This window comes from Verticillium dahliae, genomic scaffold (genome assembly GCF_000150675.1).
Source record: "Verticillium dahliae VdLs.17 supercont1.4 genomic scaffold, whole genome shotgun sequence".
Lineage (NCBI taxonomy): Eukaryota > Fungi > Ascomycota > Sordariomycetes > Glomerellales > Plectosphaerellaceae > Verticillium > Verticillium dahliae.
In genome coordinates this window covers 828,997-844,185 of record NW_009276925.1, presented here as the reverse complement: position 1 = coordinate 844,185, position 15,189 = coordinate 828,997, and the positions used below count along the sequence as shown (strand labels likewise).

The 15,189-nt window shown below is 55.3% G+C and overlaps 6 protein-coding genes across 6 annotated transcripts in view; 4 read left to right on the top strand and 2 right to left on the bottom strand.

The window, feature by feature from the left end:
• The window catches only part of VDAG_02617 (uncharacterized protein), a gene marked incomplete at both ends in the record, with an annotated part of 2,591 nt that extends 2,458 nt beyond the window's left edge, over window positions 1-133 (top strand). The window contains one exon of the mRNA XM_009653270.1: window positions 86-133. Within this exon, the coding sequence (XP_009651565.1) occupies window positions 86-133 (48 nt within the window). The remainder of the gene's footprint in view (window positions 1-85) is intronic.
• Window positions 134-827: 694 nt separating this feature from the next.
• On the bottom strand, window positions 828-2,390 carry VDAG_02616 (amino acid transporter; the record flags this gene model as incomplete). Its single annotated transcript, XM_009653269.1, has 1 exon — window positions 828-2,390. The coding sequence occupies one exon, from the start codon at window positions 2,388-2,390 to the stop codon at window positions 828-830; it is 1,563 nt and encodes a 520-aa protein (XP_009651564.1).
• A 2,314-nt stretch (window positions 2,391-4,704) lies between these two features.
• On the top strand, window positions 4,705-5,130 carry VDAG_02615 (NADH-ubiquinone oxidoreductase B18 subunit family protein; the record flags this gene model as incomplete). The annotated part of the gene is made up of 3 exons (XM_009653268.1): window positions 4,705-4,729; window positions 4,828-4,955; window positions 5,026-5,130. 3 exons carry the CDS (start codon window positions 4,705-4,707, stop codon window positions 5,128-5,130), a joined length of 258 nt encoding a protein of 85 aa, XP_009651563.1.
• A 443-nt stretch (window positions 5,131-5,573) lies between these two features.
• On the bottom strand, window positions 5,574-6,383 carry VDAG_02614 (uncharacterized protein; the record flags this gene model as incomplete). The annotated part of the gene is made up of 1 exon (XM_009653267.1): window positions 5,574-6,383. One exon carries the CDS (start codon window positions 6,381-6,383, stop codon window positions 5,574-5,576), a length of 810 nt encoding a protein of 269 aa, XP_009651562.1.
• Window positions 6,384-8,272: 1,889 nt separating this feature from the next.
• Window positions 8,273-9,702, top strand: VDAG_02613 (GTP cyclohydrolase-2; the record flags this gene model as incomplete). The annotated part of the gene is made up of 2 exons (XM_009653266.1): window positions 8,273-9,445; window positions 9,504-9,702. The coding sequence occupies 2 exons, from the start codon at window positions 8,273-8,275 to the stop codon at window positions 9,549-9,551; spliced, it is 1,221 nt and encodes a 406-aa protein (XP_009651561.1). The 3' UTR covers window positions 9,552-9,702.
• A 506-nt stretch (window positions 9,703-10,208) lies between these two features.
• Window positions 10,209-14,506, top strand: VDAG_02612 (uncharacterized protein; the record flags this gene model as incomplete). Its single annotated transcript, XM_009653265.1, has 2 exons — window positions 10,209-10,466; window positions 10,561-14,506. 2 exons carry the CDS (start codon window positions 10,209-10,211, stop codon window positions 14,356-14,358), a joined length of 4,056 nt encoding a protein of 1,351 aa, XP_009651560.1. The 3' UTR covers window positions 14,359-14,506.
• Between the last annotated feature and the right edge of the window lie 683 nt (window positions 14,507-15,189).

Genomic DNA, 15,189 nt, shown 5'->3' with positions numbered 1-15,189 from the left:
TTTGTTGCATCCTTCACACAGTATACTTCGTTTGGCTCTGAAGAGAAAATGGTAAATACACTACACTACGTTTTTCAAATTCAAGCTCGTCAACGAGGCGGCTGGTCTGCTCTTCTCGAGCTCATGTGGATAATGTTTATTTTTTTGAGCCTTCCATTGTCCTCATTGCATTCCTCGTGTTAGCCATCCGTAGCCTCTTGCCATCGTGTCACATATGCGTAGCAAGCTTGGCCACAACAACCTTCCCAGTATCCTCCATGTCTCGGTAAGATCACTCGCCAAGGCAGGGACCAACGTGCAATCTTCTGCTGGTACTCACTAGCGTCTCTGGCACAGGTGCCTCGCATTGTTTCGTTTCGCCAGCGGAGTCAAGGGGCGCGGGGTTGTGACGGGCACGGACGACTGCCGTGTCTGCGTCTCAGCTGAGGACTCTGCGGCCAGATTCTGTCGGCGTCTTCTTACGATGCTGCACTAGTGCCGGTGAGCTTGGTCCGACAGTTGCCTGCGTATCGCTGCATCGCCAGGGCAGGGACAGCGTTGCTCGATTATTGTGCTGCCTTTCTAGATAGTGGACGCTCCTCGGCGAGGAAAAGCCAAACACTTCAGCAACTGCCTTTAAGCTGTGAAATGTCGCTTCTTGGTACTAGGACTTGGTAGATTTAGGACTCTCGCGTGAGATTAGGGCGATATGAGCTGGCTACGCGATCACCCCAAATACACAGCTAATCACTGAACACAGCATACACGGTAACGGATCGAAGGAAGAGAAAAAGGAGGAAATTCCATACTAAAAACGAAATCATGACAGAACGCCTCGCTATCTCAGCTTAAAAGAGTGCATTATTCGCACAAGTGAACGGGCCCCGAATCTCATTCTCCTCATTGTTGAAGACATCCAACAGGCCCATGATGGCCGCCCACATGCCGGCAGAGTTCATAAACAGCGACATGACGATGATGAGCACGTTCAGGACGAAGAGCGCTATCTTGCGCCAATTGGCAAACATTTGGCCCCGGTTGAGATGGAACCAGAAGATGGCGCTGATGCCGATCGTCCACCATGCAATGAGAGTGGCCGAGGATATGGACAGGATGGAGTCGAAGACGGGGATGCTGTTGCCGAGGATGAAGGCCAGCAGCCAAAAGATGGTTGCGCAGCCGACCCAGGAGCCCCATGAGCGCAGATTGCGGGAAGTGAGCTGGTCGGTAGCCTTCTGCCAGCGCATGGCCGTGACGTACATGAACTTGATTGCCGTGTGGCCAAAGACGACACCTGTGGCGAGAAGACAGGGAAGCATGACGCCGTAGGCGATCTTGGCGGGAACAGGCGGCGCCGAACCGAGCGACGGACTCGTAGTGTATTGGCCGGCCAGGCAGTAGATCGTAACGGCGACGATGATATAGAGCGGAATGGAGAAGGACTGCAGGATTACAAGGCCTGGGAGGAAGTCGCTCGAAGGGTCCTTCATCTCAGCAAGAAGACTGGGAAATCCGACGTTGCCAGCATAGGCATATGCGACTTGTAGGCATGAGGTAAGACCTTCACGGAACGTCGGGTTGCCGACAACTTTGACTTCTTTCTCAAAGGGGATCGGGGCGCCCTGGGGGTCAGCGACCCCGAGAGAGATCATGACGATGAGGACAGCTGCGAGAACAGAAATGGTAGCAGGGATGCCGACCTGGCCGACGAAGGCGAAAGTTCTCGGTAGACAGAGAAGCCAGAAGGCAACGACGGTGACGCCCATGAAGCCAGCCGTACAGATCGCGTGCTCGGACATGGTATTAAGGGCGATAGAAACGGTAACGGTAGCAGATGTGCATGTAAAGCAAATGTTGATGATCATAGCGATACCACCCACAATTTCGAGAGGTTTGCCGCCAACAACCTTGCACATGTCGACAATGTTGACGCAGTGCGGATACCTCCGGTATAGCTGCAGGAGTTCATAGGCCGTATAAGTCGAGAGGAGGCCAATGCCGACGATGGCGATGACTCCGGGGACAATGCCAAGAGTTTGGAGGGTACCGGGGAGTGACAGAATACCGATTCCGACTTGGTTTGTGATTAAAATGATGCCGGCCATCCAACGTCCAACAGTGCGGTAGTTCTTCTCCCCAGAGCTGAAGATGTTCTGAGCTTGACCGCCGTCGACGCCGAGAGTCGCCTTCCTCTCCTCAGTTGCCTGCCAGGAGTCGCGGCTATTGTTGTAGCTTGGCAGAGATGGATCGCTGCCGGCAGGAGCCTTCTCGTGACCCATCATGCCTGCGTCAGCGTCTCTGGGGGCATCTACTATTCCATAATTTGGAGATCGGATGCCGTCAGCGGCAGCAAGATCGTTGCGGCGGCCCTCCGCATAGGAGCTGTCATTGTAGCGGTCGTGATCCGCCATATCGTGCTTCCTTTTCACTCCTTCTGGAGACGTGTCTAGTCAAGGTGCTAGGCTGGCTGTGTTCTCTTCGATGTTTAAAGTACGTGATCTGACGAGGCGGGAGCTCAGGGGCTCCAGGTGAAGCCTTGACTTGCCGAGGGATGGGAAAAGTAGATTTGCTGTCGAGGCAAGAGGTCAAGAGAGTCGAGACGAAGCCAACTTATATCAAGCAGCATCACCGAGTTATCATTGCTAATAGCGTGCGGGGGACTTAAAGGGGTCCCCTAGTTCATGCGTAAGCTTATCTTTGATGGACACTTCCCCGGAATTCATTCCACATACTCGACGCAGTGTCAATTGGGAACGGCGTGTCCGTCGAGCGACGACGTCAGTTGTGACGACGGTGGGTAGGAGTTGGGATCAGTTGGCCAGTGGAGCCAACCTCGTGGTTTGGCTTTGCTAACATGACCTGGCTACGCAGGCCAAGAACTGCGATTGGGGCCGTGTAAGAAGCCAAGGACCGAATGGCTGCAGGAGAAGCGTGAAGGAAAGGATCGAAGGCACATAGTTTCCGAGCCGTGTGCGTTGCCGGTGGCCTACACGGATCATGACCAAATGGTGACTTGTTCTCTCGGTCGACGCAACGTCTCTTGTCCTTCTTGCCATTGAGATGATTCTAGCTCAAAAGGTGGAAAGAATCAACAAAGTCGTCGATAATCTCTGCCCTTTGCCTGAGAAAAGACCCCTCTTCTCCTGTTCTGAACATCTCGTAGACTCGAGCATGAGTCGTAAGAGCGGACGGTGAAGAGGCGGCGGAATGAGGCTGTCAAAGGCCAAGAGGCTAGGCGGCCTCCGTAGTCTCGGCAGTCTCGGCACTCGTCATTCGGAGACACAACGGCACCGGCACTCCGCACGAGCCGTAGTCGTCTTGTTGCCCTCTGGTCCCTCTCGTTGGCTCACATATCTCATCTGGTAGGATGAGTTGCAGCAGCGATCGCCCGCCGAGACCGCCATCGTCACCTCTCTTCGCCTTGCAGTGCTGACTATTGCGTAACGCGACTGTGACATGAATACTACCGTGAGTATATTCCTTGGCCACCGTGAGTGGTAAATCGGACAGCTGAGTGAGCTGAAAATAATGCAGCTGGAGGTTCGGAAGGCGGCTTCTCTGCTGCAGGATTGGCAATTGGGCTGCCGTGGCCCGAAAGTCTCAGCGCTCATGTTTGCCCTTGGCTTTGTCAAGAACCTGTTCGCCATTCCGTTTCCGCCTTGTGCGTAGCGTTTTTTCGGCGTAATAATACAAACATTGTCGGTTGCAAAGCCGTGGCAGCTACTGCGTCCCTTCTTACTGTACAAGGGGGGAGGTTTGCCATGCACGAATCGCACAGACATGCTATCGTGCACCTTGTTCGCGCGAGAGAGAATGCTGGAAAGGTGTCGTCGCCCTTTCTTTACGGTAGCGCGTTTGAGAGTGATGTATCTAGGATAGCATCTACCACTGTCTCTCAGAACGGACAAGATATCCTGGGGCTAGGGCTCCAGGCTTGAGTCAACCCACCTCTCAATCATGTCTCCAGGCGTTCCACCCGGTCGTGGCAACTCCAGGCTTATGAGCTGCGAGCCAAGGTTGCATCGTGATATTGGAGCGATATGTGTTTGCCAGAAGAAAAAATAGTCGAGCCGTCTTCAGGCACTCGCGAGTAGGCCAAAGTGCTTGCTCACTAGATTGGCAAACTGAGCATTTCCCGCGCAGCAGCCTCCTTGCGATTCGGACAGGGGTGGCTTGCGTAGTTAGATATTTCAAAGCTTGTCTAGTTTCAGGATGCTTTGGTCAGGCGCAGGGCCAATAGCTTTCGATGTATGATGTATATGGTATCGGGCATTTTGTTTAGCAGGCCATCCACACTCACAGTATCTCACCTTACCTTAGGCATACCGCACTGCCCTGTGTTGAGGTCCCGGGAGAAAAGGAGTCACGTGTCGTGATTGAAGCGCGTGATACGCGCAGTCACGAGCAAGTCAGTTGCTTCCGAGATGAACCAAGATGAACTGCCAAATCGCAAAGACCACGGCTCATGTTTGTTGTGTCCATGGAGACTCGCTGTCCCAAGTTTTGGGGTACGGGTTGAGCCAGACACGAGATGGGCACGTGACTCCAAGTCAGCCAATGCGGACCCGCGAATTACTGGTTACCATGCTGCTTAGTCACCAGCGAAGCTCAGACCTCGAAACTGCTCTGTTTGAACGTCTCTCGCTCCCGACGACCGTGATCGACGACGTCTCGAAGCACAACCACCACTCCAATTGGGATCCCACCACCTCAATTGCATTCACGATGGGTTCCGACAATGCGCCAAAAGGTATACCGCCCTCCCCTCCTCTCTCCCGCCATTCTCGCTCGCCGTAGATCGGCAGCAAAACGTGCCGTCCAGACTGACAATTGCCCTTCCCTTCCCAGGCCCTGCGACGCGCGAGGAGATGCGCGAGGCCCGCCTCCCCCTCGCCTACAGAGACAGCTGCGCCCACCTGCTGATCCCCCTCAACCGATGCCGTACCGAGACGTGGTACCTGCCCTGGAAGTGCTCGGTGCGTCCCGCCATCCCGCCCCCCATGTCGAGAGAGAGAACCAAAAGAGCAGTGCTAACGCGGGGAATAGGATGAGCGCCACGGCTATGAGAAGTGCCAGTACGAGGAGTTCAAGAAGCGTGTTGCCAAGATGGACGAGCTGCGGGCGAGCAAGGACGGCGCGAGGAGCAACTAAGTGCTGGGTGCATTGGTGCAGGACAAAGAGCCCGGGCAGCTGCTGCGACGAGGCTGTGTACGTACATACCGACGACGACGGGAGAGGGATCGGAAGGCCTTTATGGCGGTTAGAGATGGGACGAATTCCATGGATATACCGCTTGCCACTCTTCCCGGCGTGAAGCGTTGAGAAGATTGGTCTCACCTGGCACACTGCTCTCTCCAGCCATGTCACGGGATGCAGAGGACATGACGAACAACGAGTATTCGAGTACTGCTGGGTATCCTATGCTAATGTCGGTAGAGACTGCCGCGCCCAACGAACGAAGGAATGCCGGAAACAAGAGGTGGCTGAAAGAATGCTCTGCTCCGATAACCAACGAGTGTGTCCGTCCTGCTTATCATACAACCAAAGAAACTACTCATGCCAGATGAGAATCAACTCCATACGCCGCAGTCCCGTCACGCGTCGACCTTGACCATCGGCTCCCACGGCCTCGCGCTGTTCCAGAGATACGTGTCCGGCTGCCTATCGTCGCCAGACTCGACGGTGTACTTGACAAAGACGGGACGCTGCACGCGCAGCGGCGCGGGAACGAGCGAGTTCTCCACGCGTAGCGGCTCCCGCGCCGGCGCCGCCGCCGGCACCGCCACGGAGGAGAGGAAGCCCGCGACGAGGTCCTCGTAGGCGTCCATGCGCGGCAGGCACTCGTTGACGACGACCTGGAAGCGCACCCTCTGGATGTCAAGGACAATGGTCCGCACCATGGCCGGGAAGCCGTAGGAGAAGCCGCTGCTCAGGGGCCAGCAGGCGCGGCGGCGGTAGCCGTTGCTGCGGCCGTCGTACCAGACGGCGGTGCCGTGCTTGGACGTGTCGCGCACGACGAGGCGCTTCTCGGCGTCAAAGGTGATGTGGCAGTGGCGGCGGCTGATGCCGCGCAGCTTGGGCAGCACAATGTCGCAGGTGCGGGGGTCGGTGCCGATGACGAAGCCGTGCAGGCCCTTGGGCCGGTGGTCAAAGGTCAGGGCGAGGGCTGCGTTGGGGCGCTTGGGCGTGAGCACCGTTTCGTTCTCCTTATCGGATGCCGAGTTGTCGTCATCGTCTTCTTCGACGGTGATCATGTTGGAGTCTTGGTGTTCCGAGACGAGGACCATGTCGTCGAGGGCTCGGTCGAGGTGGATGCGTCTCGCGCTATTGCCGACCATGTGTGTTGCCTGAGCTGCCCAACGGTTGTTGTTCGCGGGTAGCAGCCAGGCGATAGGGGTGGACATTTGGGTGTCCATAATGTAAAGACGGTTGGGGTGGGGAAGTAGATGGGGAGGTTCAAGACCAAGACGAAGTGCTGATTGATGTCGAAGTCTCAATTGATGATGCAAAATACAAAAACGCAAAAGATTATACGCTCAAGTCGGGAGTAAGAGTAAAAAAAGGACTGGCTGCGGATGATGCCCAAAGAATGAAGGCACCGCTGGAAAGCTCAGGCTCGGGAGCTGTAATGGAGAACGACGGAATGGATGAGCTGAAAACTGGTTGTACATGCAGAGAGAGTTTGAGATGAATGACAGCAGCAGAAACAGCGTCCTTTATGAGGTTTCCTGAGCACGTAACCTGGATGTTTTGGTCTGAAGTGGCATAGAAGGGGTGTTGATGCAGCCTTCACTGCCTCTCCTCAGGGCAATCGGCGGCTGGCCACTTATTCACTTGCAGGTAAGTAAACAAAACACTTCTTCAGGCAACGACAGGCATGGCTGCTCAAGGGCATAGCAATTCGTGGCCCTGTTATGAAACGGGCACGAGAGAGGTGCCCAGATGGGGATGCAGTCACAGTGTGGGTGGCTCGTGGCCAATGAATTGGTGACCGTCGCTGCGCGTTTGGCAACGATGACCCCAATCTTGACAACACTCAGCTTCGCTGGCCGAATCGCGTCGACTGCTGCTGGAGACGATTGAAACAAGAAAACTATGACTCTTTGCTGCCTCGTGGCAGGGCCTCATCAAGCTGTTTCCTGGCTCCTAACAACCTACCTACATACTCACGTAGGTACGTACCTAGGTAGTAAGGTAGGTAGGTGCCTACCCAAGCTGTCGACAGAAAATCTGGCACTCTTAAAATCCTTCACCTAACAACACCACTACAACCACCAAAATGACCGATTTTCCACACCATAATACACCTATAAAATCTAGGGTCCTAGGGGCTATACCTTTATAGATAAATGCAGAACGTGTTCATCACTGGATTGATTCAATGCCGTAACGGATAAGGGATGTGGTAGCTATGGAGGGTAAAATGACTAGTTGGTAGATAAGAGTGATTTCAAGGGTGCCAGATTTTCTGTCAACAGCTTGCTACCTTAGGTACCTAGGTAGTGTCAGGTTGGTGTCGCCGAGGAACTCAATTGGATCAAGTCGCTTTGCTGGCTTGGTCATCAGGTACCTTTCTGCTGCACATTGTCGCGAAAGAAACATGACATGCCCGTGGGTACACCCAGCGGCGACACTGGGGCCAGACGTCGGCATTGATCACGAGGAATCGCCGTAACCGGCGCGCGCCTGCACTCGGCTCAATCCACGGAACATGGAGGAGCGGGGGCCACGTCAAAGTTGCCGCGCGCTGTACATGTGTGCGTCTGCACGCTGCGGAGGCCCCTAAGAACCCTTGAAGAACCCTGAAAGACGGCCGGACACTCCAGTAGAACCTCGGCGAAGAAAGGCGGGGAGGGGTCTCCCAGGCTAACTACCTTGAGGTACCTACGGTAGGTACCTTTAGGTAGGTACAGTATGCTGGTATCGGCTTTATGAGCGTAATATAAGGTAGGTAGGTATCCTGGGGAGATGGATGCTGGCTGATTAATAGCCGTCAGCACTTCATAATTTTGCCCATGTCCGGCCGGCAAGGCGCCCACACCCCTCACACCATCATCAGTCCCAGTGTCGCACGAAAGCCGAGTCATGCCCAGACACCACCGCATGTCGCTCCATCTCCGGCATAACGGACAACTTCTTTCCCTCTCAACAACCACCGTTTCGCAAACAATCGCTGTCTCTCCAGCCATTGTCAAACGCTACCAGTACCCTTCGTCGTACTCTGTCCTACATACGTTTCCCCTCCCCATTGTTGGATCACGTCCAAGCGATTTCGGCGAATACCCCGCCAGAAATGCCCGCCTTCGACTCATCAACAGGTGCCGGCAGCGCCAGCGAAAGCGGCGCTGCACGGAATGAGTGGCACGAGGACACACCCCATCTCCCATCCTTCTACTCACCTCGGACACAAGCCCTCGAGCGCCCGACCCCTCAGACCGACGACAATACGCAAACTACCCAAGAGCCCGATGTCGACGAATTGCCCAGTCTAGCTTCCACGCCCCTACGACCCCACGACCCCGCCTTCACCACGCAACCGCCGCCCTCGCTGCTTTCGCCCGCCTTCACGCCCCCGGCGACCCCAGGTACAGCGACACCCACCACCGAGGCCGCCCCGCGCGGAGTGCCCGTCGACAGTTCCATCCCTACCGGGGGCTGCGGCAGCAAGAGGCCACGCCTCCTCGAGACCCTCCCCAAAGTGCAATGCATTGTGCGCGCCCGGATTCCGACCGTCGCCGGCACCGAAATGTTCCTTCACCTCTACAGTAACGATGTCGACAACAAGGAACATCTTGCCATTGTCTTTGGGCGCCAGATCCGCAGCACCTCACTCGACGCCGTACAGCCGGGCGAGACCGAGATGGACCGCATGGTCCGCGGCGCATATACGGGCCGCCTGTTCCCCGGCCGCACCACGAGCGGCATGGCCAGCGGCACTGACTCTACACCTGACTCAGCATCCAAGGAGCAGGGAGAGGAGGCGCCGCCTGCGCCGACGGGCCCTCCGCTCGTGCGCATCCATTCCGAGTGCTACACAGGCGAGACGGCGTGGTCGGCGCGCTGCGACTGCGGCGAGCAGCTCGACGAGGCGGCGCGGCTGATGAGTCTGCCGGGAAACCACAATGGCGGAATCATCATCTACCTGCGACAGGAGGGTCGCGGCATCGGCCTGGGTGAGAAGCTCAAGGCGTACAACCTCCAGGACCTGGGCTCCGATACCGTCGAGGCCAACCTTCTGCTGCGGCACCCCGCGGACGCCCGCAGCTACGGCTTGGCGACGGCCATGTTGCTTGATCTGGGCCAGGACGAAGTGCGACTGCTGACGAACAACCCCGACAAAATTCGCGCTGTCGAAGGGCCGAACCGAGAGGTCAGAGTGTCGGAGAGGGTCGCCATGGTGCCATTGTCTTGGAAGGGTAAGGGTGGGTTCAGAAGCCAGGAGGTGGAGGGGTACCTGAAGACCAAGGTCAGTAGCTTTTTTCCCCGGCCCAGACATGTTCCAGAGCGTCGCTAACAATCGGCAGATCGAGAAGATGGGCCACATGCTGGATTCGGGCACGATGCCTCATTGAGAGCGATCATCAGGTGAAGGGAAACACAGTTGGATTAGGAGCATTTAGCATTTTGATGGAGTTTTGTGGCAGCCTCGTTTGGGGCACCTTCTTCGACCTGATAGACTTGCACATGATAAGCCAAGTGAGGCTATACCAATGAAACAAGCTGAACAGGACCTCGTTTTACACGGTGACGTACCGGGTGAAGCAAGCCGCCCTATGGCGAGATGAAATCGACAATCGCAAGGACAAAGGAGACAAACCGCCAGATTCACATCATGCGCCAGAAGCACTGCACAAAAATATCCAACCACCTCGTGGAGGAAGTTTAGGAAAGACACATGCAAGATGAGAATGCACCTACCTGCACAAGAGCGATTGAGAGTGGGGCGTGACTGCCGCCATGGGTCCAACGCGACTACCCTTTTATGCATCGTGCTTTCCCCACGCGTCCAACTGTCTGGAAAAAGCAGCCGGGACTCCACATTTGTGTCCTGAGGTGCGTACCTGCCAACCCAACCGCCAACAGTCGACCTTGATTTTCACCCAGCACATCGACCCCAAGTTGCCTATTCTACATGCCCATGACAGCCTCGTCCATGTCGCTACCGGGACAGGACTCCAACTTATGACGTGAAACAAGCTCTTCACGCTGTTGGCGTCGTCGTATCCACCATGTCCGACAAAGAGCTCCGTCTGCTACTGCTCGTCCGCCGCCATGGCGTCCCTGAGGTCAAGCTCGTGTGGAACGTGCCCACAGGCCCCGATTGGACTATCGCGAAGCTGATTGCCCAAGTCGACGAGGCCATTCCCCTGGAGAGCGGCGAGTGGGGTCTCGAGGACTATGCCGTTGAGCTTAGGGGCACTGATGGCGAGCCTTTTGAGTGTCTGCACTTCCAACAAGTCTCCAAGGTCCTGAAGGACGACGATCAGGTCATGCAAGTGCCACGGCCCCTCCACATACCTCTTGACAGCTTGCTAACTTCGTGTCCGCAGTATTCGATCCCTCCTGACCCAAGACATCAAGCGTCGCCGTCTCAGCGGGAGACACCAGGTCTCCTTCGACGGCAAACATCTCGTCGATGGCCTCGCTTTCGGCCGACCCTGGCTCAGAACGCCACGCGACCGTCCACAAGTGCAACTGCCGCCCCGAAAGCGAGCCCGACTTACATGGGACAGCGATGACGATGCCGCTGCCGCCAATCCTCCCGACGGCTCAGACGAAGACGCGGACCGATCCCCTTTACTTATAGAATATGACAAAGATGATCGTTCCACGAAAGGCCACTCCAAGACAGTCAGATTCCACGCCGAAAAAGATGAGGACTCGAAGGACAATACTAGGGATGAGGAGGGTGTTGAGGAGGACGAACTTGGAGGAAATGACTTCCAGTCCAGTAGTGAAGGCTCCGACAGCGAGTCGCTCATGGAATACGACGAGGAGAGTTTACTTGAAGAGCTCAGGGACATTCAGGAGGACCATGCGGCTGTAGAGGGCGAACATGAAGACCATGAGGTGCAACTGCCGCCTCACCAGGTTCAGCAGATATCAGAGTCCCCTCTACAGCCACAACTCGTGACCGTTCAGGCATGGATCGCCTCTTTGCGCATCTCCTTTCCCGAAAAGTCGGTTGAAGAAATTTCCCAAGCCTTGATAGAAAGCCACTACGACACCTGGGAGGCATATCGTCGTCTGGACCGCCAGCTTTACCTCCAACAGGATGAAACGAGCCCTGTACGGCCGTCGAACCCTGGCCCGCCCGACATGGCATCCGTCAGCAGCTCATCGAGTGCCAGCTCCAGCTCCGACTCGAGCAGCTCCGACTCGGGTTCCGAGTCGGACTCGGATCTGGACACAAGTAACAAACCACCAGAGAGACTGGCTATCGACTCGGACGAAGATTCAGATGACGACTCGGATTTTGATACAGATGATGCCAACGATGACAGCTCATCATCTGACTCCTCATCTGACTCCTCAGACTCATCGTCCTCGGACTCGGAAGACTCCGATGACAGTCCATCCAGAAAGCCAGCTGTCTCACGCAAAGCCGCACCGGTATCGACAATCGCAGATGGTGATCTCTCGGAGAATGACGATACTGTCATCAGATACCCTGTTCAAGATTTGCTAGCTACGGAAAGTTCTGAGGAAGACAGCAGCAACAGTGACAGTAGCAGCGATGACTCTAGCTCCGAATCGGAACCCGAAGAGATGACCAGCAAGGCTCCGGTTAGCCCTCCAAGAAAACAGTCTGCTGTGTCAGCACCACAATCATCTTTCTCCGGCGTCAAGGACAATGACCAGCCGCTCGTACCACCGGGACGTGGAATGCGCAAGACACAAAAGAGAAACCTGAGACGACGGTTGGCCAAGAAAATGGCATCCAGAGATCAATCAGAACTGAGCGTCAACGAGCCTTCTGCCGCTTCCACGCCTGGTGCCTCGAAGTCTCGAGAGGAAGCAGAGTTTCTGGCACGGAAAAAGGCACTCCTCGATATGATGGAAGTAGACACATCCGCACCATCGGCAAGCCCGCTCAAATCAAACAAGTATCCCGAGTCTGCACCCGCAGATCTATCAGGCATCACAAGTCCTTCAACGTCCCCAGTAGGCGCTGTTGAAAACAGAGACGGGCCAAGCCAACATTTAGACGCGACCTCGTCGGCAGCAAGTCGCCGCACCAAGTTGAATGTCGATGCGGGGCGTCGGATGCTGTTTGGCGCTTTGGGTCTCCGCAACCCAAAGACTAAAGCTGACGAAGAGAAATTGCGCACCAAGTTGATGAAGGATGTGCGACCACACATCAACCCTCGCGTTACTGACGCAGAGGGCTGTCAGGCAGCAGCAGTAGTTCAAGCTACCGAAGAAGTCGAGGCGGAAGACCCGGACGCCTGGCGCCAGAAGATTAACTGCAGCGCTGTTGAGTGCTGTGACGAAGGCATCGAGCTGTCTGAACCGCCCTTCCCTTTTGTGCAGCGGTGGGATCCTCAACAGCAGTACGATCCGTCACAGAAGAAGGGCAAGCGCAAGCGACCTCAGCGGAATGCTTCTCAGTTCTACCAGGAGGAGGACTCGCAAGCCTGGAAGAAGCAGAGATACTCCTTCGGAGATGACAGTCACGATGCATCATATGCCACAGAAGGGGACTTCACGCAGGATGATATTGTTCTCCAGTACGATGACGCCCCCGAAGAAGAGGCTCCTCCAGCGCAGAAAGCCCCAGCAAACAGACATGTACCTGATGTCGAAGACTTGCCATCGCTCCCAGCAGACTTGTCCACACTGAAAGACCTGGCTCCCGGGGAAGCAAAGCCGTACATGGTCATCACCTGGAAGCAGTGGCTTCTTTCCGGGCAGACTAATTGGCAGCCTCAGCTCTCCAACGTGACGGCTGTCGTTGTCAAGGTCGCAGGTAACAACGGCGCTGATCTACGACTGCTTCTGGCCATGAGGGACAGAGGGCTTGACAAGCCCGAGAAGACGTATGACCAAGGCACCGGCAAGCGTATATACGACAAGTTTGAGGCCCCTGACATGGACGAAGACGAAGATGAAGACGACGTCGACGATGGCTATCGTGATGTACAGTTCAGCGAACTGATCGAACCTAAGATTATACTTGCTGCAGGTACCCAGAAGCAGGATGGCTGGACTGACAGTGTCGTGCGGGAAACACAGTACGAAGAAGGCAGAGATCGAGACGAGAGACTTGCCAACGGGTATGAGGATCAAATGATGATAACTACGGCGGAACAGCCCATGGAGGCTGACGGTATGCAGGGCGATTTAGGTTCTGGTAGCAGTGCCGCTGTCCTGAAGGATGCTACAAGTCCTACGCAGCAGAATCATGAAGAGGAGGATGCAAACCGACATGCACAACCTCGGAGCATACGCTCTTCTCCAATCATTTCACAGCAGATCGGATCTACGGCAGAACAACCATCGGCATCTGAAGAAATATCCCACGACTCTGGGCTGAACCATGATACCATTCCCTCACCCCGCCAGGCTTACGGAAATTTGGGCGGTGTCGAAGATGACCAGCCATTTCAGCAAGGCGACAATTATACCGAAGACCTGAACAGCCGACCAGGAAACTTGCGCACCGACCTCATCCCCGCCGACGTGACACTCGCCGCTACCGATGATGTACCTCCATTGGGAGTGCAGGAGAAACGTGGGTCCTCAGATTCGACACCGAAGGCAACAGGCCTGTCGAGGACACCAAGCAAAAACATCGCATCTGAGACGCCATCGCCGAGTCTGTCACTGCCCTCCGTCAGTGAAATTTGGGCGACCGCTACTTCTCACAATTCGCATGGCACGCAAAGCCCCTCCCGAACCATGGCAGAGTCCATTTTGAAAAGAAAAATACTGAAGGATGAGGAGTATGAGGAGGCTATGCGCCTCATTGACGACGAAGATGAGGGCGAGGAAGCGTTGCCAGGCACGCCCAAGAAGCGACTGTTTTCGAGCACACCTCGGCCTGCTAATGGCCAGAAGCCAGATTTCCAGATACCTCCAGGCAGTCAGGTCATTACCCTGTCGTCAGACCGAGAATCCCAGGGAGAGGAAGAGCAGCCTGAAAAGGCGAGCCTGGATGAAGCTGGTGCCAATGGCAGGTTGAAGGGTGTCCTCAAGGGGAAGAAGAATCAGGGGCAGCGCAAGAAGGAGGCTAAGTCCCGTGCTGTCAGTATGCCTACTGAGATGGGTAAACTGCCTCAGAAAGGGCGGACGTCAGTCTCAGCGACAGTCCATTCCAATAGCGCCGCTAAAAGCGGAAAGGCAAGACGTGCAGCCAGCGCGATGCGGGATGCATGAGTTTAGGCCCTGTCAGTAAGAACGTCCAAGAGCTTGTGGGAAAGGGTAGGAGTTTACTCATGTGGACATCAGAAGTAGTCTGAGCAAGATGATACCCATACATTACTTCATAATCAAGATATCGAAAGAAATTCAAGCTCTTTGAGTCATTCTAGTCTTTCACTGCAGTTTGGATCCAGTGGAACGAAATGTGGCGGTTTGCGAGTGTTGGGTCGATTGAGTGGCTATCATGGTCCCACAGCTGCGACCTCTACTAACCCCTGCATAAAGGTCACTCGCGGTCACCACCAACCGAAGGTCGATTCTAGTACGACACCATCTTAAATCCAAAAAGCTTACTGACTTTGCCACCAGCGAAAGTTCGCCAATCTGCGCTTGCTGTGACAGTACTGACTCCCCTGTCGCGCAAGTGGATACAGCAAGCTGGGTGACGATGAGGGTGACATACGCAGACACACAAAGCAGGCTGACTGACTCCTTACGATTGTCAATAGTCAGAGTTAATCTCTCAGGGGCTTGAAGTTCAGCTCGTCAGGATGGAACGCGCACTTGATGGCACTTCTTTGACGCGTTGAGGGGCGGAAGGCCCGCGCCTTGGTGATATACCCCATCCTCCCCTTCTGAAGCATCTGCACCTTGTGCTTCATGCTGTCTTTCGTCTCCAATCTGTTCTATTCTTTGTTTGTCGCTGTTTGTTTCTATGATACCGGTTCTGTATATACTTGCTTCCATACGCCGTTCTGGAGACATCACCTCTAAATAATCATCACGGTCCTGGAGATCGCACAACCCAACAGACGCAACCAACCTATTACCCTCGTAAATACAAGA